Source organism: Maylandia zebra, linkage group LG1 (genome assembly GCF_041146795.1).
Source record: "Maylandia zebra isolate NMK-2024a linkage group LG1, Mzebra_GT3a, whole genome shotgun sequence".
In the NCBI taxonomy this organism is placed as follows: Eukaryota; Metazoa; Chordata; class Actinopteri; order Cichliformes; family Cichlidae; genus Maylandia; species Maylandia zebra.
In genome coordinates, this window is record NC_135167.1 from 10,907,857 (window position 1) to 10,933,823 (window position 25,967).

General features: G+C 38.6%; 1 protein-coding gene across 1 annotated transcript in view; it reads right to left on the reverse strand.

Moving 5' to 3' along the window:
- The window catches only part of hcn4 (hyperpolarization activated cyclic nucleotide-gated potassium channel 4), an 86,036-nt gene that overhangs the window by 13,578 nt on the left and 46,491 nt on the right, over positions 1–25,967 (reverse strand). The window contains exons 5-7 of the mRNA XM_004539641.4: positions 17,530–17,676; positions 16,922–17,162; positions 1,058–1,222 (exon numbers count right to left, since the gene is read on the reverse strand). Of these exons, the coding sequence (XP_004539698.2) occupies positions 1,058–1,222; positions 16,922–17,162; positions 17,530–17,676 (553 nt within the window). The remainder of the gene's footprint in view (positions 1–1,057; positions 1,223–16,921; positions 17,163–17,529; positions 17,677–25,967) is intronic.

Below are 25,967 nucleotides of genomic sequence, written 5' to 3' on the forward strand. Positions count from 1 at the left end.
TCATTTAACTATTGCTTACTAAAGCTTTTTGTGCTCCGTCACGTTTTCACTCTGGTAATGTATGTACTTTGAAGTACCTGTGAGGTGTGCACAAGGTCAAAGAAACAAGGTGAGCGTCATTATGGCAGGCATATCAACTGCTAAACTACCCTCTTAACAAAATGTGCACAGTCTGGATGCTAGAGTCCATTAGTCATTGTTCAGTGGCTGCGCTAGCAGTGATGGGGTTAATTCACATGACTGCCATTTTCAATTTGGTGTTAACAAAAGGCTGTGAAATCTGATGATACTGCAAACGCTATAAGCCCCAGATCAATCTGTCCAATTTTCTGTTATGACTGGTGTCAGATTACTTGAGCTTTTTCTGTGACGTATTGGAACTATTTTAGCCAGCCTGACCTTGCACCTCTTGACCTTTTATCACCTGCACACTTCAAATCAGATTGTGCCAAGTCCATCAAGAGAGTAATTAATTTGCAGATTTCACCTGTTTCAGTTACTTTATTAGGAAACATGGTGTACATAGGCATCAAGCCCAGGAGAAGGGATGGACACAAGAGACCATTTCACAGAAACATTCCTATCAGCCCACCACATCTTTTTCAAAGCAGCCATTTTCTACAAAGAGACCCCCTAAAGCATTTTCGCTATCTACCATTCTAAACATAGCTGAGGATAAAACAGCATGCAGCGAAGGCTGAGTGATGATACAGGCATGCGTTTCATTGTGAATTTTTCATCTGCCTAGGCTGAGCCTGGGAACAGTGATGGATATGGAGAGAATATCAATTGTATGAGTAAGAGAAGTCACACAGGGATTTTAAAACCGGAGCTCTATCTGCATGTTTATATTCAGATGACTTTGAAAGTAATTTCAGTCACTGAGTATCACTGAGAACAGTTTTAAACCCCCTAAGTTTTGTCTAAGAGCTCCAGTTCTGGTTTGAAAGTGTTTGCTCTCTTGATGGAAAATGCTATCAAAACTCACTAAATGAAAATATGTAGTACTGGTTTGCACTTTGGCTTAAATGGATGAGACTGGATGTGATTTTCTCACCAATACGGTCCAGCCGGTCCAGAGCAACAGTCTCAAAGGCCCTTCTCATCATAGGATATTCCTCCAGTACCTCATTGAAGTTGTCAACAGACAATGAGTACAAGCGGCAGTACGTGTCAGCTCGGACGCTGGCTGTCCTTCTGCCCCGTGTTAGCAAACAAATCTCTGTAAGAAAACACAACAGATAAGACATGAGTGTTTTCTGGTGTTTAAAGCTGGAGGTCACCTGCAATATAGCCAGAATTTTTAAAAAATGTATACCCGTGGAAGTAGTACTTTTTACTAAAGGCTAAACTAGGAACGGTGCCAGATGTTTAATTATTATCAAATTACAAACACAATTTCAACTAAATAAAACCTTTCTGAAGAGATTCTGATCCAGCGTATTTCACAGCTCTCTCCACCACCATCATCAAAATGAGTCAATGTATGTTCAAGTTTAAATATATTTATAGATTTTATCTTTTTTTTTTTACAAGCCATCCTCTCTACATAAAATACACGTATTTAAAAAAGTAAACAAAAAGGTATTCTTAGTTTTTTTTAAAAAAAAAAACCCAGATATTTATTATTTTCTGAAGTATATAATTTCATGACTTTCATGTTTTTTACCTGATAATACAGCATGTAAACTGTAACATATAATTTAACAGAAAATATTTTCCTGTTTTAGCAAAAATCATTTTGTGCAGCAGTGCAATACTTATTTTTTTCACATGTCTGCCAGCCCTTATCTGCCAGAAGTACTCAGGAAAACGAATGCTTCATTTACTACTGTACAGTTCTAATTCACAGTCCCGTGTGTGGGTACAACTATGTCTCTGCTGCATGCAGGTCCTGTTTATTTAAGTGGAATATTGCTGTGGAAGAGTTTGAATTTGCAAATAATCATATATGTGCATCTGGGCTGCACAAACGCATGTTAATATAGCGTGCTATATGTGTGTTTGATCATGACAGTAAGGCAATATATGAAGACAAGATACACTATGTGCATATAAATATGCTTATATAAAAATGATGTATACATAAGTAAAATATAGTATATTCTATAACTTTATATTACATTAACTTTGACTTGTGTACATATATATTAATAATAGTCATTTATACCATGGGATTAATAGTTTATTAATATCCTTTCTGTTTAACATTTATATCATCACATCAAGCTGTCATCTCCCTTCCTGTGGTCTGTATCGCACTGCCTGTTTCTTATAAACCCAGGATCCAGCTCATTCTGACACTTATCCTCTCAATAATGCCACACTATACACTTTCTTTATATGAGATCAAATTGTTTAAAAAATCCCACTAGAATAGTTTGACTCTCAAATGTAAAATCTACTTTTCATGTGCTTTTATTTTATCTATTAATGTGTTAGATTTTCTTTTTGCACATATCAAAAGCCTCTTTCATCAACATGGAGACATGACAGAGAAAAGAAAACAAACAAAAAAACATGTAAATTTCTCTGTTGTGCAAGTTTTCATATGTGGCTCCATTGAAAGTGAGCTGTGTGTGGGCGCATGATGTAAAATGGATGCTGTCAATGATCCAGGGCTTGTTAGAGGCTAGACACAATCAAAGCTAATCACATCAGTTTCTTTCATCCTGTTAAATTAGTGCTCATATCAAAATATCAACAAAGCTATAATATGTATATTATATATATATATAATATCTAATATTTCTACCAATCACATGAGGACAGACCAAGATAAACCAAATTAGAAAATAAACAAATGTAATGTCGTTATTCATTTAAACTTATCTGCGCTAGGCTCTTTAGGCTACTGTCTCCTGCTGTCTTATAGTTGCATTAGTTTCAACTTCCTGCATCTGCTCACCTTCATGCATTGCTTATGGAGCAGTAAAGACACAGGTAAAGTCAGATAGTGTTAACCATGTTACATTATTGTTATTACATTATCATAAGTGCAATATATATATATATATATATATATATATATATATATATATATATATATTTATTTATTTATTTATTTGTTTATTTTAAAGTTACTTGAGGAAGGTTGGGGTGCAGTAGCATGGAGCAAGGGTAGCATGTTGGCTGTTTACCATGATTACACAAACATTATGCAGGAGTAGTAGTAATGGATAGTATATATTAATTTTAAATAACATGAATAACTGAAACTTAAACAGAATGTTAAACTACAGCTTGTTAGGGAGCTCATTCTCTGGACAATACTTTCTTTAAACCTATTTTCTTTAACATATTTTAATAATAATAATCGATTGGATTTATACAGTGCTTTTCAAGGCACCCAAAGCGCTTTACAATGCCACTATTCAACTTAAAAGAAATGCAGCTGTGAAGTGTAAAAGTGAGATCATTGGTCATGGTATTTGAATGCAATCTATAATGTGATATCTAGAATCCCCTATATCAGTATACTTTCCTAAATGTTGCCTGTTCAAACAAGGGCAGTAGAATTTTATCACAATTTTAAAAAGAAAAGATATTTTATGAAAGTATGACCTCGTGTAGCCTTGAAGAACAGGTCAGAAGATCAACATAATTTAGCTTAGAATGCCTATATATTATTCCCTTTATGCTTATATATTGTCAATACAAAAATGGCAGTAAGAAACAGGGTGTTAGATCACCATAGCATTAACACTTTGAACTTCAGTTCATTTTATTGACCATGACCTTGGTGTACATAAGAGCCTAATGTTCTTTGGGGGAGATTTTATTTTCCTTTACCCTGCCCAACCCTCTTATACTGCATACTGCAGATACAAAAACATTATTCTTATCACGATCTGCAAAAGGAACTCATTAACCTAAAATGAAAGTCTTCATGGTGTAGCAGTTGTCAGTGACAGATATTGGTAAGCACATATAGACTATATATAAGACATATAGCACTATAGAGAGAAAAATGTAGCCACTGTGACATTATCCATTTGTTAGCGAAATAAAGAAATAAAAAATATATGAGTGAACAGAGCAATTTTGGCTTTTATATGACAAAAACAAACAAAAAAACAACGTAAGATGACAATGAGTTTCACAAACTACTGCGCAGAGACTGCCCTGGCTTCCATTAGGCTAAACAAGCCCTTGTATTCTTCTGGTCACTGAGTGTGAAGTGGCTATGATTGTGTGCAGTGGTTTGAAAATTGAGACAAGGGAACTGATGAAGAGAGAATGCATGATTTGGCAGCGAAGCAAGTAAGAAATACACTGTGTACTAGGGCTGCTCGATTATGGCAAAAATGATAATCACGATTATTTTCACTGAAATTGAGATCTCGATTATTTGACGATATTTATTTAACCCTTTAAGACCTACTATAGAACCAAGTCCGCCAGAGCTTATATTATATTTTTACATGTTGTAGTGCCATTTGTGGGAGCATTTCAATTTGCTATGCAACTGTTATAGCCCATATTTAATAATATGTATGCATTAAGTCCATAGTAACTACATTAATTGCAAAAAAGTGCAATAAACTACAAAAAAAAAAAAATTGAAAATGGTTTTGTTTTGTTTTTTTTACATATATTACTACTTGGAGAAATTTAAGAGGTTTATCCCTCAAAACTTTAAATACAAAAAAAGTTGCAAAAAATAGTTTACAACAACAGGAAATTTATTTTGAGTGTCTTCATAGTTTTATTTTGGAGATACACCAATTTTTATATACTGCAGGAAAAGCGAAAAAAACAATCCTATGATGCAAATTTGCAAAGAAAACAGCATGTGCATCAAAATAAACTATTTCCAGCAGTGCAATTCGAGTTCTAAGCATCCCAGCAACTATTCAGAAAAGTCAAACATGACCAGTATAGGTTTTTAAGGCCTACAAGTAAAAAAAACCTACAATTTCCGCGAAATGACGTCACTTCCGGTTTCGGCCAGCAAATGGCGGACATGTGACAGTTCGTCTGACGTCTGTTTCGCTGTGGGAAGTGTTACGAACAGCTGATCGGATCGGCAAAGTGTGTTTCTGGAATATTATGTTTTTGTTGCTGCAAGCTCTTTTTATGCAGTTTTTGCAAAGCTTTATGTGGAAGGAAACCGTGACCGAGGACAAGCTGATGGCATCAGATGTAAGTACAACTCCTCCGGTTTAATATGCAAAACAAATTATTGCGCTAGCTTACACGGTTCCGGTTCTACAGGGATTTAAAAATAGTTACACAAAACGGAGCGTGCTGCTCTGATCGGCTTTAAAGGGTTAACAATGACTTTAAAAAATAATATAAAATAGTGTGCAACACCACTGAAGTTTTTTTTACCTCTCTTTTCAACCAACAGCAGTCACTCTCCTATCCAAATAACTTCTGCTTAGCTTTCCGAGCTTCCCTCGGGTCCTCTTAATCAGCGGTCTCCAACCTTTTTTGCGCCACGGACGGTTTATGCCCGACAATATTTTCACGGACCGGCCTTTAAGGTGTCGCGGATAAATGAGGGAGGGGCTAATAATCGGCTCAGTCATTTTTAATGATCGTTGAAAGCCCAGATCGTAATCGTGATTAAAATTCGATTAATTGAGCAGCCCTACTGTGTACTATATATGAAACGTAAAAATAACCTCATATGCAGTGTTTTACTGTTTGTGTGTGAGAGCCTGAATGGACAATACCTAAGTTAGCAAGAGAGGTGAGTGGATGTGAACGACTGAGTAAAACAACAGTCTATATACAAATTTGCAATGCTTGTTTGCAGATGTTTTGCGAGTGTGGGCTGGCAGGGTAGCCCTGGCTATAGCTGTGCTGGGGAAGGGGGGTCCATTTCTCACAGCACTGCTCCAGTAATCCCCTTTGGAGAGGAGTGTCACAGCTCTGTATTAAATCCTCTTGTTCTGTGGGTTTCTGCAGGAAGTCAGGTATTGAGGCACAGTTAGCTATCAGGCCTGTAACTGAGTTTGCCGAAAGAAAGGGAAGCCAAACACAGGTTCATCTGAACTCCAAGTGTTATAAAAATAACTCAATAAATATATACATGTAATAGCCACAAAATTAGTATGCTAAAAGCATATACGGTACCTTGATGGTCAGTATTAAATATTTATATGTTAGAAGCGTCTTGGGCCACTGAGGAGCTGTTTTTTGAGATATGACTTTATCAAAGTCATGGACTAATATATATCTAATTGTGATCTATTGTTAATGGTGGTAGCAACTTGATTGCAAAAGAACTCCACGAAGAGCAAAAGAATAGCCAACATAGCCTAACAGTTCGGCCATATGACTTCTCTGTGATGACAAGTCAGAAATTTCACATTAAATACAAACTTGAATAATTCTGCATTATAGTATTGCTGTATTTATGTTTTGTTCTCTATGCATATATTTTGTATTCATTTTATATAATTTGAATGCTTTGGGTCTCTATTGGAGCCTACTCTAAAATGTAAAACACAAACTATGCTACACTGATGAGCACTTCTGCACTCCATTTCAAATTGAGGCTGCTTTTGTTGATGGTTCATAAGTTACATTCAATTTATTTATGAATGTTCTATTCCCATTGCTTACTCACATCTCTGACTCATCGCAGTGCTCCCCAAATCCTGCATGAAAGCATAGAACAAGCTTAGATGGTGTCGCTCTGCCTGTGTTCTCTGAGGGGTGTGTGTTTTCTCCTCAAACTGACTTCTGCTTCTACAATTACCCTTTACTGTTTGGTCTTTACTAACACTGAGACAGTTCTTTATCGGTTCAATTTCTGGGCTTTGTTATTCATAATGAACAAAGCTATAATATTATCAACATACAAAACAGCTGACTGGTTGTGATCAATATATGACATGGTGATAGTATTCTTTTGTCATTCTTGTTTCCAGTACTGTATTTGGGCATGCCAGTGCTGAAGACACAACATTTTACCATTACCATGATACACTCCTTTTTCACACTTAACTGACAATGCATTCATTAAAAAAGAATGAGCCTAATTAAAATTGGATGTTTCTCTGCTAAAAGAGGATGAAGACATCACCCAGTGGAAGCCCATGTGTGTTCACCAAGGTCAGGATACATATAGCCTTCTGTTGGATGATGCAGCCCATGTGTCCCAGGCTCTTAGTACAGGAACGATGGCTCCCCTGAGCCCCTCCACCAGCTCTCAAAGAGGCAAAGAGGAGAGTAAATTGTGTGTGTGGGAAAAATAATAAGAAAGGAAGAATCTAGAAAAAAATGCACCTGGAAAGCTTTTTTTTTTTTTTTATATTTGCTAAAATCTTCTTTACGACAACGTTTGCAATTCTCATATGTTGGATTTTATGTGTGCGAATGAAAACTGGCTGAATGTTGTGCAGTAAAGCTTACCTAAATTGACCTTCCTTTAGTCTACTTGCCAAAATATTCTGGATACTGTAATATTATTTAAAAGCATGTATCAAAACCTGAATCATCACTGAATGGCACACATCAAATGAGAATACAGCAGAGCTGAATGCCAGTAGAAGAAATGACAAGTTCCAGCTGTCTTTTGACATTTTACAGGACAGCTGTTGTATAAAAATGTTGGCAAAACTAGAAAGGGAATATATTTTTTCTCTAAAGACAAGTCTTGTTTTTGGAATCATTAATGATGTTTTTAATATACCCGGCATGCTTGTCATAATGATTGCTACACAACTAGAGAAAAAAAACACCAACCTGGACAACATATGTCCCTGTGATTTCCAACAAATATCCAACCCCTTTTATCTTGACTCCTGCAGCTCCCTGTCTGTCTATGTGCATGTTATTTTTTCTTTCTTGGGCGTAGCTGCTCCTTTCAGCTGCTGACACGCATGCTCATTGTTATTTTATAAACTTCTGTATTATATCAAACCAAACTTTCCTGCTGGTCTTTGCCAGAATGTTCTGTAACCCACAGGTGTACGGTCAGGTTGGTACATTAGACTGTGCCTTGTGTACCAGCCAGCCTTCTTTGCTCCCAGTCACCTATTTGCCAGGCTTCACCACCTCCAGCCACATTTCTCATTAAGTTCCACTCCATTCTGCTCACTGCTCACTTCATCACCAAAATGCCAAGCTGCCTGGTCACTCCCTGCTGCCAATGCAAGCTCCCTTCTCCTCCTGCTCACCTATTGGCTCATTAACTTCCTGCAGCTTCTCCTCCCACTCTGCATGCCTCTGATTTTAGAGCTCTCTGATCTTTAGAGCTCTTCAATCTTCCCTACTTTTGCTGGCTGCGTATTAAAATTCTTAAAATGTTGTCTAAGTTTGCCCTCTAATGCTGACACTTTTAAAAGTATTTAATTTTTTATTTATTAACTAAAGGAATTCTATGATTATGCTTTTTGTTCTCACAAATGCTTTCAAAACACTGGACCACAGTGTCCTTATCCTTTGTCTGAAGCATGGTGTTGGCAATAAAGGCATTCCTGTGGAGCGGTTCAGGTTTTACTCATGTGGCAGTTTGTGAGGTTTTTGTCAGCGTATCGTCCTTTTTTCTTTTTTTTTTAATCTCAAATTTATTTGAAATCAGGCTTCTCATCATCTCCAGCTTAATTAAAAAAAATTGTTATAAGAAAAATATTCCATGGTCCATAACATGTATACACATTGTAGAGGTCCACTAATTATGTTCTCTGTGAGATTTTATAATTTTCCCATCCTTACAGGGATGCAGGAAGCTGGATAAAATGCAGTCAATTAGGGGGAAAAAACCTTTTAGATAAGACTGATACAAGTCAAGACAATAACATGTTCAGATGAGATTAAAAAAAATAGTCAATGCATGTAAGTGAATAGGTTTCATATTTAAACTAACAAAGGTTTATTTTAACATGAAATTTGTTCTGTGTTTATTTGTTAAGCTGCTTAACCTCAAATCACTTAAGCATAAAAATCATTTAAGGGATGAACCAGTGTAATACATGAGGTACAGGAAAGCTACTTAATGAATGTAGGTGAATACAAATGCTGCCCTTTGAATGTGTTTGTCTTAGTATGCATCTATCTGCATGATGTTTACATGTGTGTGGTTGTACCCGTCTTTCTCTGTGGTTACAAGTGTGTGTGTGAGTACGTGTGTATGAGTGTGAATTAATAAATATGAGCAGGCCGCCTTGGTCTGCGATAAAGAATTTGTGTCCTGCAGCCTGGTGTGGCAAAGCTCACCTGGACTCTGAGTCCTGCTGTCAGGTCCCATCTCCCTTCCCGACAGAGCCCCCAGCCTACAGAGCGGACACTCTCTAACCTTTGGAACATCCACAACGGGCTCACTGATTCCCAGTGACATGCAATGTTCGCTCCCTCACAGCATTAGCATAGCCACACGAACACCTTCTGTTTGCTAGCAACCACAGACAGGTAAAACATTTCTGGAATTTTTTCTTTTCAGTATCGTGGCTGATGCCGAGGTCCTGTCACATCTCATCATCTCTTTTTCACCATCTTGAACTTCAGCTGCATGATTTTTACAACACTGTGCAAAAGTCTTGAGCCACCCCTCTTTCCTTTTGATTATAGTTCTAAGGAACCAGACTTGTTGTAATGATAGTCCTCCAGGCTTTCTAAAGGTCTTTTTCTGTGGACACTGGCTGACTGTTAACTTATTTTCAGTCCAGTTATTGTGCCTGTTGTTGGCCATTTTTAGAAGAATGTTGTTGTTGTTTTTGTTTGCTTGCTTGTTTGTATTATTTTGTTTGTTTTAGACTAAACACTAAACCATTTAAGCATAAAAAAGACCACCTAATTAGGGGATGAACAGTTAGTGTGTTTACACATAACGTACAACTTAAGAAATTGTATCTTTAGGCACTTTGTTAGTAGGAACCTTATGCAAGTCGTATAATTTGTTCCCATTTCGTTAGAAGAATCTACAAGATATGCTGAAGATAATGCACTTTGGCAGGCAAAGAAGAATGTTTTGCACCTATTTGCAATAAGTCAACTTGACATATTTCTATATGCAGGCAATGTCCTTAAGAAATCAGAAGAAACTGGACAAATGGAGGACAAAAGAAGTGGCAGACCTACAAAAGATCTACAGCAGATGAATAATATCTGAAAGTCATGTTCTTTAGAAACAGGGAAAAACCTGAGAGAGTTTAAACTGTGTTGAAAAACAAAAGTGGTCCTACAAAGTACTGACTTTCAAGCTCCTTAGAATTGTGCAAAATCCTTTTTTGCCTTATATACAATGTATTCCCATGCATGTCTGCACGCATCAGTAAATGAATTTACATATTTTCCATTTTACAAGTAAAATATAAAGAAATGAGGACTGTCTCAAGGCTTTTTGTACAGTACTGTAGAAAATATTCAAATCTACAGCTGTTTTGGCTCAAAAAAGCCTGGTAAATAAAGTACTAAATACAAATCCTTTAAAGAAATCTAGTGCAGGAACTGCTGAAAGCAATGACATATCGTTTGCTACTGACCAGGAAATAATACAATTGGATTAATAATGCATATATTTTACTCTGCAAGCACTACTTAGTGTATACAGTGTATACTCCTTAACCACAATATAACAAAATCATTAAAAAAAACACTTTGATCCATAATGTGCGAGTGCAAGAACTGATAAGCAGGATTGATAGGCAGGCAAACTAACATTTCCATTCTACTGAGAATTTCTACAAGAATCGGTTCTCAATTCCCGTCCCCAAACAGAGGACCTCTTTGGTTGTTCTGCAGTGCCAGACACAACAGGGCAACCTAGTGATGTTGGCAGTAGATCTTTTGGATCCTGTGGGTTGGCATATCTGGCATCTCTTTTGAATGCTCTATTAGATTGGGATCGGGGGACTTAGAACGCTGGGTCAGTGCCTTGGATTCTTTGTTGCAGTCCTCAAGCCTTTCCAGGGTAATCTTTGTAATGTGGTGGGGCATATTGTCCCACTAGGTGAGGCCAATGCTGTTGGGGGTGGTGTTGCTATGGCTTTTTTTCTGCTTGGTCTGGTATCACAGTAATGTGAATGCGAATTTTGGGATCCATGGTTTCCCAGCGAAACACTGCATTATAATGAGTTAATCAGTGTTACACACCTCACCTGTCAGTGGTGTAAATGTTGTGACTGATCAGTTGTACACATAACATTGCAGCATTACATCATATTCACAGCTGACAGCATGGCACCTTTAGTGTTTGGACGATGCAGCCCAACCATGTGTCACAACATATTATGTTGTATCAAATCTTCCACTGTGTGAAAACACAGAAATATATCATCCTATCCAACCTGTTATTCTATATATAATATCAACCATTCTGTCATTCAGTCAAATAACTTCTCCAGCAGAAGAGCTGCAGAGGTGTTAGCTGGGTTATGGACTGAAGGATTACCTGGGCCTTTGCTCCTGCAAGCCCCTTGCACTGACTCACTCGGTCGAGGTAGCCATTTGGCAGCTATATAGCACAGCCACTCTGAACACTGATAGTGGGATTGGGGGTGAGGGAAAGAATTGAGAGTGAGAATAAATGGGAGAAGTATTAATTCCTTAACCTAGGATTTCACAAGACTAGGGATTTAGAGAGCACAATTTACAGAGAACCACTCAGAGTGAGTACAGCCAAAAGATGACACAGGAGATTGAAAAGTGTGCAGTCAACTCATCTCTCTTCTTCAGTCCCCTCCCTCCCTCTGACTCTGTCTTTTTTTCTTTCTTTTTTTCAACCAACTTAGAGATACTACAAGCCACTCACTGAGAGTCAAAGTGAGCCATCTTAGAGGCACAATCAAAGGCAGTTTTTGATAAGCACCTCTGACTGGCATGCACAGCCACCACAAGGTTACTGATCTTTACTCTAACCAAGTGAGACCACAGTCTGCACTGCCAACACTGCAGCCAACAAAGGATGAACTATAACAACACAATAACCTCCTCAGTCTGGTCGCTAAGTGGGTAGCAGAGATGCTATTTGGATACTAAGCGATTCAATATTGTACTATAAGGAGAGAAATAGGCAAGTGGAGGATTGTGGTGCTGGGCGCATGTTTTCTTTTTGAGCCCAGCGCAGCGTCCAGAGAGCAGCCTTGGCACCGATCCATGTGTCCCTTGGCGTTAGTACTGCAGTCACATTACATTTCCCCTCTCATCTGGATCGCTGTGTGCCCAGCAGACGCTCCCATCCAGGGCATGTCGTGTCCACTTTAGACTTTAGGCTCTCTGGCTTGAGCTAATCCAACAGCTAACAAATTGGAGTAGACTGCTGAGTAAATAATTGTGTAAATAATTCAGATTGTCCATAAGTGAATGAGTTAGGGTATGTAATTTTGTTGAGATGCAGAAGAGCAAATACATACACAATTAACTGAATTGCAAACTGGGATCCACTGATAATGACACAGTTTGACAATAAGAAGACAGACAGAAGACTGGACGGTTTCTGTTTCTCATTCATTTGCTCACACAGTCACAAAACATTACAATCTATGCAGGGTGGATCTCCATATTTTTGTTCAGAAAAAAAACACTCACTGCTTTCAGACTTCTGCTTGCTGATACTGACAGCCACACTGAAATCCACATGTGCCGCACACTCTCTGTGCTGATCCTGCACCAATTAATTTCATGAATGACTAACTCATGTTTGGTAACAAACTCCCAGTAGCTCTAGGCTTACCTCACTAGCCCCCACCCTTACACCCCAGGAGAAGTGGCACTGCCAGCAATACTCACAGGATAATGGAGTCAAAAGCCTTGTGCCTATATTACACGAAAGGGAAAATAATTACGGATCCAAGGCTTAAGATTAAAGCAAGCAAGCCAATTTTGGTTTCAGAATCAGTGCTTTCGCACTTTTGTGTGTTGTGATACTTATGTCTGTGAAGGTTCTCAATCATCCAGGTCATCGTAGTCTAAGAAGCTTGGAAAGAAAAGCGTCTGGACTTCTTTGAGTTGCTTGAAGATGTTTCACCTCTCAGCCGAGAAGCTTCTTCAGTTCTAAGCTCAAAAGGTGGAGAGTCTCAGATTTAAACCCAGTGGGAGTTTCCCCCCCAAAGAGGGACAAAAGGACCCCCTGATAGTCCTCTACCTAATCACATGAGCCAAGGTGTGAATGCGGGTGTGGGTCCCAATCAGCCAGGGTTTCGGGTGAGCTCATTGTGAAACCTGGCCCCACCCTATCATGTGATTTCCTGAGGTCAGATGGCCCAGGATGTGAGTGGGCGTTAAGGTGTCTGGGAAGGGAACTGAAAACTGGATTATAGATGGCAGACAGTTGGTGTCATAAACCACCGCCTCTGTTCAAAGATGGTCGCTCACAGTGGACATAGATGGCTTCTTTCACTCCTCTTTCAAAACATCTGTGCTCTCTGTCCAAAATGTGAACATTGGCATCCTCGAAAGAGTGAACTTTGTTCTTTAGATTCAGATGAACTGTTGAGTCTTGTCCCGTGGAGGTGGCTCTTCTATGTTGTGCCATGCGCTTGTGAAGTGGCTGTTTGGTCTCTCCGATGTAGAAGTCTGGGCATTCCATGCTGTACTGTACAGCATACACCACATTGTTAAGTTTGTGTTTAGGAGTTTTGTCTTTCGGGTGAACCAGTTTTTGTCTGAGTGTGTTGCTGGGTCTGAAGTAAACTGGGATGTTGTGCTTGGAAAAAATTCTCCTAAGTTTCTCTGATACACCGGTTACATAGGGGATGACAATGTTGTTGCGTCTGTCCTTCTTATCCTCCCTCGCTGGTGTCTGATCTTCTTTTCTGTGCATCTTTGCTGACTTTAAGAACGCCCATTTAGGATAACCGCATGTTTTAAGTGCTTCCTTTACATGTGTGTGTGTTCCTTCTTTTTCCCTTCAGGCTTAGAGGGAACATGTTCTGCCCGGTGGTGTAGGGTCCTGATTACCCCAAGTTTGTGTTCCAGAGGGTGATGGGAGTCAAAGAGGAGATACTGGTCCGTGTGTGTGGGCTTCCGGTAAACTTCAATGTTGAGGTTGCCATTCTCTTCAATGTGCACAGCGCAGTCCAGGAAAGGCAAACAGTTATCCTTTGTGTCTTCCCTGGTGAACTTGATGTTTTTATCCACGGCGTTAATGTGTGCAGTGAAAGATTCCACTTCTTGTCTTTTGATTTTGACCCAGGTGTCGTCTACATATCTGTACCAGTGGCTGGGTACTCTCCCTTTAAAAGAGCCAAGAGCCTTGCTTTCCACTTCCTCCATGTAAAGGTTGGCTACAATAGGCACAGCCATGTTTTTGTCTGTAGAAACCCTCGTTGTATTTGAAATATGTAGTGGTGAGGCAGAGGTCTAACAGTGTGCAAATCTGATCGGGTGTGAAGTTGGTCCTGTCTTCCAAGGAGCCGTCTTCTTGTAGTTGTTTTCTGACAGTCTCCACTGCCTCCGTGGTGGGTATGCAAGTGAAGAGGGAGACTACATCAAAGGACACCATGGTTTCATCTGGGTCCAGGGTAAGTTTCTGGACCTTGTCGGTGAAGTCGGTGGAGTTCTTGATGTGATGTGGGGTGTTCCCCACAAGAGGTGCTAGGATGGTAGCAAGGTGTTTCGAGATGTCGTAAGTGGCTGAGTTTATGCTACTGACAATGGGTCTGAGTGGGACACCTTCCTTGTGGATCTTAGGAAGTCAGTAAATGCAGGGTATGGCATCCACTGGGTAAAGGCGGTCAATGATTTTGTCCCTTTCAAGGTCTTGAAGAGAGAGAGAGGGTAGAGAGTAGTGATCTTTGTGTGGTAATCCGTTGTGTTTAGGACCATGGTGCACCTTCCCTTATCAGCTGGTAATATAGTGATGTTGTGGTCTTTGCTCAGGGAAGCAACGGCCTTCTTTTCTTGTAATGTGAGGTTAGACGGGGGGACTTTGGCACTGGAGAGGGTGGCTGAGACTTTCATCCTGATTTTTTCTGCTTCTGTCTGTGATAATTTGTTAATCCGTATGGCAGTTTCTGTGGCTGTGATGAGGTCCACTATGGGCAACTGTTGCGGAACAATGGCAAAATTGAGTCCTTTGGCTAATACTTTCTTTTCAGGTTCAGTAAGATTCCGGTCTGAAAAGTTCTTCACCCATTTTTCTTGACTGTCCTCAGGTGTGTGTTCTTCTCTGAGTTGTGTAGATTCAGACTGAGGAGTGAGTGTTTTTGAAAGCAAGGTGTGGAATTTCCTGCATTGTCTTTCTTTTCCTTTAGAGTGTTGGGCCCGCTGAGCCTTGTCCACAAACTTGTTCTAAAATTGGAGAGGGTAGAAGGGTTTCCAGTTCCTGCAGAGTCTGGCTAATCTTGCTCTGGAGGGCATCTATACTGAAATGGACCTGTCTTATCCTTTCACTTAGAAGCTGATTTTGTGCTCTCCGTAGAATCAAGTCTGCTCTGTATCCCCTGACAGTGGATCCAAGTTGCAGGCTCTTAGGAACAACTCTGCTTTGTCTGCATCTCAGGTTGAAACGGAGATGGTTCCTATAATCTGCTATTTTTCTTGATTCCCTTTCATACTCCCGCATCAGTTGAAGGGTGTTCCTCCCAAAATGTACGGCAATATGTCTGTGAAGGTTCTCAGTCATCCATGTCATTGTAGTCTAAGGAGCTTGGAAAGAAAAGCGTCTGGACTTCTTTGAGTTGCTTGAAGACGTTTCCCCTCTCATCCGAGAAGCTGATACCTCTACCTAATCACATGAGGCTCATGTGATTAGGTAGAGGATCATCAGGGGGTCCTTTGTCCCTCTTTGGGGGGAAACTCCCACTGGGTTTAAATCTGGGACTCTCCACCTTTTGAGCTTAGAACTGAAGAAGCTTCTCGGCTGAGAGGTGAAACATCTTCAAGCAACTTAAAGAAGTCCAGACGCTTTTCTTTCCAAGCTCCTTAGACTTGTGATACTTAGGTTCTTTCGTCCTTAAGTAAACATAAATGTAGATGCATTTACTCTAATGCATTTCAGTGAAATTGTCCTCTTGAGTAGCTTTGACTCAGCATCTTCAAGTGGCCAAGCTTTCGCCCAAACTGTGCCATTACTGGGATACATGTGCTGGGAAAAAAGCCTTTAAGCAGACTGAACATTTCTCTGAATCTGAGTCTCGCTGAAGAGGGCCCAAAGGCTGGAACATTTTGGACAACATTTGAGACAAAATGGCCCTGGAGAGAGCTGGGGCCATGTTGTTGAAAATGTTGATTAGTTTTGGCATGTGCAGAGACAGATTGCCTGCCATCTTTTCATTATTTCTGTAGAACCCCCTGGAGAGAGGGCATGGAGATGGACTTGAGCAGGCAAGGCATAATTAAACTTCCACAGGCAGGTCATGTGCTGTTAATGCTTTGCCACCACTTCTAATTACTTAACAGTATAGTCTAAATGATATGCTGTCACTGGGCAAATTAATTGGTATTTGGTGAGGGCAGTATGGCAGCATTGTCTCCTACATGTGTCATAGGCTCTTTGGGACCAAGAGAAGGCTAAGCATTATCTGACCCTGATTAAGAACATAACACTGAGTTAAGTGCATAACAACTATGGGTTATAGCAGCCCTAAGCATTCGGCGTTGATAGTGTGTAATTTCACAGATTCCTGACCTCTTTGACGTTAGGGTGCATATTTTTTAAGTTGCACTACAGCAAGCACGGTTTTTATAATTTGGATATGCCCTAAATTTAAGAGGCAGCTCATGATGTGAATTAAGGGAAAGGTCCTGCATAAACCATGAAGCTGAATATTCAAGTTAGGTGTCAAGTGGTGCATAATATACTACTTCAAGCTCACAATGTGCTAGCATTAGACCCAGAATAGCTCTATTCAAATGCTACTGCATCACAAATAAAAATTAAATCCCAGGCCAACCTCTTAAAGTGCTTAAGGATATCATTATTATTATCATCAAAACAAAGTAGACTTAAGCTCCACAGAAAGGTGTGCATTAAGGCAGGTGACCTTTGATTTTGGTTGGCTGTACCAGAAGCAGCTTATCTTACCCCCGAAGTAGGAGCCATCTGAAAGCTTGGTTTCTTTGTTGCCTTTTGTTAGAACACTGACAACCCCATGTTGTATGAAGTACATTTTCTTTCCGATGGTGCCTTCTCTTATGATGTAATCCCCAGGTTGGAACACCTCAAACCTCAATTTGGTGAGCATAGAGGTGACAAAGTTTGGGTCAGCATTGGCAAATAGCGGCATAGATGCCACCAGCTTTCGACAGTTAAAGTTGATAATTTCCTGTTTGAAAAGAAAGACATTAAAAACAGTGGTTAGTGACAGCAGCACAGCAGAGCCGTGGCTTTACAAAATGCAGTGACTTTTTAAAGTATTGGACATGAGGGATATTAGAGTAACAACAGGAAAAATGCCAACTGTGTAGACATCATTTACTGTTTTCTTCTTTCTCTAAGCCCCCCCCCCCCACCAGTTTTCTTTTTCTAAGAAAAAAAAGAGATTATTTAGTCACACTGTGCTCTTGTGTAAGGCTAAAATGTCAGTGAATGTGAATTGAAATGAAGGGAATGTCGAAAAGTGCATAAGCTGTCGAATGCATCAGAGCTGCATGTGCAGCTGTTTTAAAGCAAGACAGAAACACTTGTCCCACCTCTCGGAGCGGCTCATTCAGCTCTCCCAGGATGCTCTCCTCGTCAAACATCTTGCCCTGGTAGCGGTGCTCATAGTAGTCGTGGATTCTCTGCCTCATATCTGCAGGCAGCTTGTGGAAGGACATGTACTGTTCCACCTGTTTGTACTGCAGGGACATAGAGACACACAACAATCAGGTTATTTAAAGGCCATAGGGCTGTAGCACAAAAACACTGCTACAGGGAGTAGCTGGTACTAGGGCTGCTCGATTATGGCAAAAATGATAATCACGATTATTTTCACTGAAATTGAGATCACGATTATTTGACGATATTTATTTAACCCTTTAAGACCTACTATAGAACCAAGTCCACCAGAGCTTATATTATTTTTTTTACATGCTGTAGTGCCATTTGTGGGAGCATTTCAAGTTGCTATACATCAATACAACTGTTATAGCCCATATTTTAATAATATGTATGCATTAAGTCCATAGTAATTACATAAATTGCAAAAAAGTGCAATAAACTACAAAAAAAATGTAAAATCGCTTTTGTTTACATATATTTCTACTTGGAGAAATTTAAGAGGTTTATCCCTCAAAACTTTAAATACAATAAAGTTGCAAAAAATAGTTTCCCACCACAGGAAATTTATTTTGAGTGTCTTCATAGTTTTATTTTGGAGATACAGCAATTTTTATATACTGCAGGAAAAACAAAAAACAATCCTATGATGCAAATTTGCAAAGAAAACAGCATGTGCATCATTTCACTGTGGGAAGTGTTACGAACAGCTGATAGGAACGGCAAAGCGTGTTTCTGGAATATTATGTTTTTGTTCCTGCAAGCGCTTTTTATGCAGTTTTTGCAAAGCTATATGTGGAACGAAACCGTGACCGAGGACAAGCTGATGGCATAAGATGTAAGTACAACTCCTCCGGTTTCATATGCAAAACAAATTATTGCGCTAGCTTACGCGGTTCAGGTTCTACAGGGATTTAAAAATAGTTACGCAAAACGGAGCGTGCTGCTCTGACCGGCTTTAAAGGGTTAACAATGACTTTAAAAAATAATATAAAATGGTGTGCAACACCACTGAAGTTCAGTTCAGTTCAGTTCAGTTCATTTTTATTTCAAACATTTCAAACATGTGCCTTCACAATCATTACAAAATATCATTCCATTATTTGTTTGAAAAGGAGTAGGCTGAAGTATTTACTTATTTGTCCCTACCCCCTCAAGTTTTACCTCTCATTCATTTAATTTTTTTTTGTCTTAAATTAAACAAACAACATATGAAACATATAAACATATGAAGTAAAACAAAACATAACATACATAAATCAAAAACAAGAAATTAGCAAGCCCCACCACAGTATAGTTTCTTTCATATGAAAAATACAGAATGTGTATATTTGCAGACACACAAGTTATGGAAAAACAACAAACCAAAACAAAACAAAAAAACAAAAAAACAACCAAAAAAGAACCGCAACACCATTACCAGCAACATTACCGTCCTGGGTTAACCCCGTTTTCTTCATTCTTATACTTATTTAAAATTAGGTTTTTATATTTTACTTTAAACTGTTTTATGTTTTGACTGTCTTTTATTTCTTCTGTTAGACTGTTCCATAATTTAACTCCTGCAATTGAGATTGACATAGTTCTTAAAGTTGTTCTAGCACTTTGTATTTTTAAATTCCATTTCCCTCTTAAGTTATACCCACCTTCTCTTTCTATGAACAATTTACAGATTTCTTTGGGAAGCAATTTATTTCTGACTTTATACATTATTTGCGCTGTTTTAAGCTTCACCAAGTCTTGGAATTTAATAGCTTGCATTTTGACAAAGAGTGCATTTGTATGGTCCCTGTACCCTACATTATTTATTAATCTAATGGCCCTTTTCTGTATTATAGTTATTGTTTGTGTGTTACTTTTGTATGTGTTCACCCAGACCTCTACACAGTAGCTCATATATGGCAGTAGTAAAGCACAGTATAAAATGTGCAGTGCTTTCTGATCCAACATATGCTTTGCTTTTCCCAGGACGGCAATGCCCCGTGCCAATTTCCCCCGAACATAAGTAATGTGTGGCTTCCAACAGAGCTTGTGGTCAATGATCACCCCAAGAAATTTTATTTCATTTACTCTTTCTAAATATACATTGTCAACACATATTTCTACTTCGATGTTTTTCTTTTGGTTTCCAAACAACATAAATTTGGTTTTATCGAGATTCAATGATAATTTATTTATATCAAACCACTTCTTTAATATCGTTAATTCCTGTGTGATCATTTCCAAAACCTGTGGCAATTCCCCACCTGCACACAGTATATTTGTGTCATCTGCAAATATTACAAACTTTAAAATCTCCGATACTCTGCAGATATCATTTAAGTACATAATAAACATTTTTGGACCCAGTACTGAACCTTGAGGTACTCCACAAGCTATATCCATCAAATTAGATTTATATTCATTTATTTGTACATATTGTTGCCTATTCCCTACATAGCTTTTTAACCATTCCAAAACCACTCCCCTAAACCCGTACTTTTCCAGTTTTTTTAATAGAATTTCATGATTAACAGTATCAAACGCCTTCTTTAGATCTAAGAAAACTCCGAGCGCATACCTCTTATTATCCATACATTCCGTTATCTTTTCCATTAAATCTATCAGTGCCAAAGCTGTTGATCTGTTGTTTCTGAACCCATACTGACTATCTGTCATTAATTCATATTTTTCCACAAAACTGTCAAATCTTTTTATGAAGAGTTTTTCCAGTATCTTAGAGAACTGGGAGAGTATTGACACTGGTCTATAGTTTGTAAAATTATGTCTTTCACCGGTTTTGTAAATGGGAATAACTTTAGCAACTTTCATTTTTTGTGGAAAAACTCCTTTTTGAAACGACAAGTTGAATATATATTTTAATGGTTTTACGATACCATCAATAACTGTCTTTACCGTTACCATATCAATATCATTCCAGTCTGTACTGGTTTTGTTCTTAAGTCCTCTAACCATGTCATAAATCTCTTTCTCTTCCACTGCTCTTAAAAACATTGAGCTACTATTCCTTTCAATATTTTCACCAGTGTCCCTTTCTATTCCATCAACCTTTATTTCTTCTGCCAGTTTTGGCCCTATGTTTACGAAGAATTCATTAAAGCCATTTACTATCTCCTCCATGTTATTAATACTTCTTGTCCCTTCTATAAAGTACCCAGGGTAATCATTATTCCTTGATTCATTTTTGATTATTCTGTTTAATACATTCCATATATCTCTTGTGTTATCTTTATTGTGTTCTAACCTTTTAATGTAATACTCTCTTTTACAGGATCTCATTATATTAGTTAATTTATTTTTGTAAGTTTTATACTTCATTTCAGTTTCTATTGTTCTCTTTTTTATGAATTCTCGATATAAGGTATTCTTTTTTTTGCTGGCATTTTGTAGTCCTTTTGTCATCCATGGTCTTCCTGCATAGTTGTGTTTCCTATTGATTTCAATTACTGGGCAGTTTTTATCAAGTAATGTGTTAAATGTTCTTAAAAATCCTTCGTAAGCTTTATTAACTTCTGTTTGTTCATATACAATATTCCAATCTTGCTTTAAAAGTTCATTTCTAAGACAATTTAAGGTCTTCTCTGTTCTTATTCTTTTGTAAATAATCTTATGTCCATCGTTGTTCACTTTATAATGGCAATTATACGATGCAAAGACTGGTAAATGGTCACTTATATCATTGATTAACAGCCCACTTTTTATCTTTCCTTCTATTATATTTGTAAATATATTATCTAATAGAGTTGCACAATGAGATGTTATTCTGGTCGGTCTTGTTATCAGTGGAAATAAACCTATGCTGTACATGGAATCAATAAATTCTTCTGTACTCTTATTATGATTTGGATTCAATAAGTCAATATTAAAGTCCCCACAAATAAACATTCTTTTCTGATTTATATTTGTAAATAAGTCCTCCATATTATCCTTAAATATCTCAATCTTAGATCCTGGTGTTCTATATATACAACTGACAATTAGGTTTTTCCTTTTTTCTATAATTATTTCCACTGATAAACATTCCATCACTCCATCAATAACAGTTGTCATTCTTCCCATTCTTTTGTACTTTAGGTTTTTATCAATGTAAAGTGCCACCCCACCTCCTTTCTTGTTGATCCTGTCTACATGAAGGAATTCATATCCATTTATTTTAAAGTCTTCTTCTTTTCCAGGAGTTATCCAGGTCTCCGATATGGCTATCACATTGATTGGCTGTTCAAACTGTGTTATGTAGTCTTTGATGGATTGAAAGTTTGCATATAAGCTTCGACTATTAAAGTGAACCATTGTTATACCCTGTTCTACCTTGAATTCCTTTTTAAGTTGCTCATTTGTATAATAATTGCATTCATTTGTCTTATTGTTAAAGAAATTACAATCAGGATCTATGTTGCTGTCATACATCAATGTCTTATTTTCAATATCTATATGAGTTGTTAGTTGAAAATTGTCAGACATCTGCGTTGGTTGTGCACTTGGACGGTCACATCATATTTAGCACTGCTTTGCACTTATCGGTTATATTTTTCTAGTTCCGTCATCTCTTTGATGACTAGAACCTTAGCCTGCTCTGGTGTTCCATTTAACTTAATGAATATTTTACAGTCTGACGTCCAAGTTGACTGTATTTTCTTCTGTTTTCTTAATATTCTTGCTTGTCTTGCAATGTCTGCATTTTTCTTGATTAGGTGTTCATTTAAATAAACATTTGTACCTTTTAGCTTTCTTCCTTGCTTGAGCAGTTCTTTTTTCTGTTTTCTATTAACAAAACGAATGATAATGGCAGGTATTTGATTTTTTCTCGGAAGAGGATGGCATCCCTCAATATTTTTACTGTCCATTTCTATACCTTTGCTTTTAAAGAAGGCCATTACCTGCTCTTCCAAAGAGCGTAGCTCTTGCTCGGGTGGCTCCCCTCTCTCTGCTGCTGCTACCCGTGCGTATGTCTGATGCTTGGTTTCCAGTCCTGTCACTATCACATCATTTACTCTTGAATATTGTTCCAGATCTGACACCCGTCCTTCCAGCATAGCAATCTTCTTGTCCTTTTCCTCGCTCTGCCTTCTTAGTTCTTTAATATCATCCATTAAATTGAGTATCAGTTTTTGTTGTTTTGAAATTGTTGTTATTTCTTCAGACATAAAGTTTAGGGATTTCTTTATGTCCTCCAGTTCCTCCTCATTAACGTTGCTCCTCTTAGGCGGCATCTTAACGCTCCTGGGCCTGGTGGAGCAGGAGGATCCTGGGCCTAGTGGCTGCTGGAAGAGCCTGGGCCTGGTGGCTGCTGGAGGATCCTGGGCCTAGTGGCTGCTGGAAGAGCCTGGGCCTGGTGGCTGCTGGAAGAGCCTGGGCCTGGTGGCTGCTGCAGGATCCTGGGCCTGGTGGCTGCTGCAGGATCCTGGGCCTGGTGGCTGCTGGAAGAGCCTGGGCCTGGTGGCTGCTGGAGGATCCTGGGCCTGGTGGAGCAGGAGGATCCTGGGCCTAGTGGCTGCTGGAAGAGCCTGGGCCTGGTGGCTGCTGGAAGAGCCTGGGCCTGGTGGCTGCTGCAGGATCCTGGGCCTGGTGGAGCAGGAGGATCCTGGGCCTGGTGGAGCAGGAGGATCCTGGGCCTAGTGGCTGCTGGAAGAGCCTGGGCCTGGTGGCTGCTGGAAGAGCCTGGGCCTGGTGGCTGCTGGAGGATCCTGGGCCTGGTGGCTGCTGGAAGAGCCTGGGGGTGATGCTGGCATTCAGAGGGCACTTGGTGCACTCATCCTGATCATCAAGCCCTCACATTGTTCTGAATTGACATCACAATCTTTTGGCCAAGTTTTTTTTTTTTTAAACTTTCTTTTCAACCAACAGCAGTCACTCTCCAAATAACTTCTGCTTAGCTTTCCGAGCTTCCCTCGGGTCCTCTTAATCAGCGGTCTCCAACCTTTTTTGCGCCACGGACCGGTTTATGCCCGACAATATTTTCACGGACCGGCCTTTAAGGTGTCGCGGATAAATGAGGGAGGGGCTAATAATCGGCTCAGTCATTTTTAATGATCGTTGAAAGCCCAGATCGTAATCGTGATTAAAATTCGATTAATTGAGCAGCCCTAGCTGGTACTGAGGTCAGACACACAAGGAAATGGAGACAGATTCAGGATGGCTATCCGTGCCCTTTCAAATTTCACCCAAAAAGAGAGCACTTTTCCAGTCTTTGATCAGGTCTCTTAAAGTCTCTCTTTCTCTCTCGGAAGTCACACTGTCCTGAATATTTGTTCACTGAATGTACTAACTTCTAAAAGATAAGGGTGAGAGAAAGGAACGCTACAGTCATGAAGTACAAAGTCAAACTGACCTTTAAAAGTGCGCTACAGCAGCTAATGTGAATATGAAGTAAATGTAGATCTTAAATTATTAAATACATATTCATTTTGTTCATGCAGAGAAGAATAGATTAGAGTGTATGTTGTTCAGTTGAAACAATCAAAGTGTTTCTGTTTTTAAAGTACAGACTTGTGGATTAATATCCTCTGTTGTTGAAAGAAATAACTATTTAAGTGTGTGTGTCAAAAAGCCTTTGACTGATTCTGTAGCAGTAGCAGCAGAGATGTAGATCAAAGCACACTGGGAGCACCTTGGAGATAATAATGGGCTGAATCCTTAACCCGCTGTGAAGGAAAATAAGGAAAAAGAAAAAAAGAAGAAATTAACCATTCAGAGGGTGACGCTGGTGGTGCTCTTTGATCACAATGACTAAGCTGCCAGAAGACTTACCGCTGACTAACACAGCTGACCTCAGAAGCCTTCTTCTTTGTTTTCTCACAATACTACTACTCTTGTTGGCGCTAATCTTAAAGGAATTCATCAAAGCTCCTGCTTTGTTAAAATAAATAAGAACTGCTTTCTACAATTTACAAGAAACACATACAGGTGAAACAAATCGAGTTTCGCAGTATAGAATATCGAGCAAGACAAAATATGGTGCACGAGGCTTGACCATGGGACAAAATGTGCCTACTAGTAACATCCAGGGCTCCTGCACTATTTTAAAAATAAACTAAATTTTTAAGAGCTCTTTTAAACCTTCATTGAGTCCTTTACAAATAAAACCTAAGAAAAAAATCACAGTTAAATTATATTCAGGTTTTCATAAACAAGCAGGTATACAAGTATTGAACTGTTTAGTAATCCATACAATAAAGAACTTGATGCTTTTCTTTACCACACACAGTAGTAAAATGATTATATTTGTACAGGAAAACAAGTGCAACAATTTTAAAAGAGTGCTATAAAAATCCAAAACTTAATTAAACTAAAATTTATGTTATTCAATAATATTTCTGCCCACATAAAATGTGCAGGATATTTTAAGACCTTAGTTTGCTTGATTTTAATTTCTGACTACCACTTTCTCTCTTTCCTCCTATTGCCATATTTAGAAGAGTTATTTGACCAGGCCCTTGAATCCCTCACAGACAGAGAAGCAATCTAGAATGACCCTGTGAATATTGATGATAAGGCTCCTTTGACTGTGAACAGCTAGTTATGAACTATTACATGGCTCCACTCTCAATCCTGGACAAAAAACTGATTACAGATTAGGTAAACTGCTTGAAATATGTTTTACACCAGTTCCATCATATTAAATAGTTTATAGTTTATTCTATTTAACAACTTTTGTAGGAATGTCAAACAAAGTAAATTATATATTTTTTTGTGTAGCAACACTGTGTAATTTGATGTGGAAGGTCAAATACTTGAAAAAGCATAAACAAGATTTGGAGCTTATATTAATCCAGTCTCTCTGTCAATGTCAGGGTATGAATATGAATAAGAAATGTTGTGGGTGACAGTAAGAGTTTGAATCTTTATCCACACTATCCCTTTAGCATAAAATTAAGAAATGTACTGATCCAATGATAATACTTATTTCACAGAAATGCTGTAGGTGATGATCAAGATGTTTCCAACATAGACATCTTTAGGTGCAGTAGCAGTCGCTGCTGAGTATTGCACCAAAGGTGGCATTTCTATATGTGATGCAGGGTGAAGATGAGAGGTATCTCAAATTATGAATTAGTCTAACACTGTTGTCTTCTGCTTTAGACATGTTTCAGTACAGTGCATTTCTTTAATTAGTTTTTTTGTGCATGAAGTATTAACACTTTGAGAAACTTATTTGAACTTTCAACATCTAATTTATGTACAGCTTTGTAGCATATTGCAGTCTGGTTCTCCCAGCACAAAAGAGTATTAGTCAAGTGAACAAATGCAAGATAATGTCTTATTGCTTCTGCAGTTTTGATGAATAACTGTATTACACGGAGTAACTCGGCATCACACTTGAAAGCATTTCAAATTTACTAATCACTGTGCTGGATGCAAAGACACTGATCAT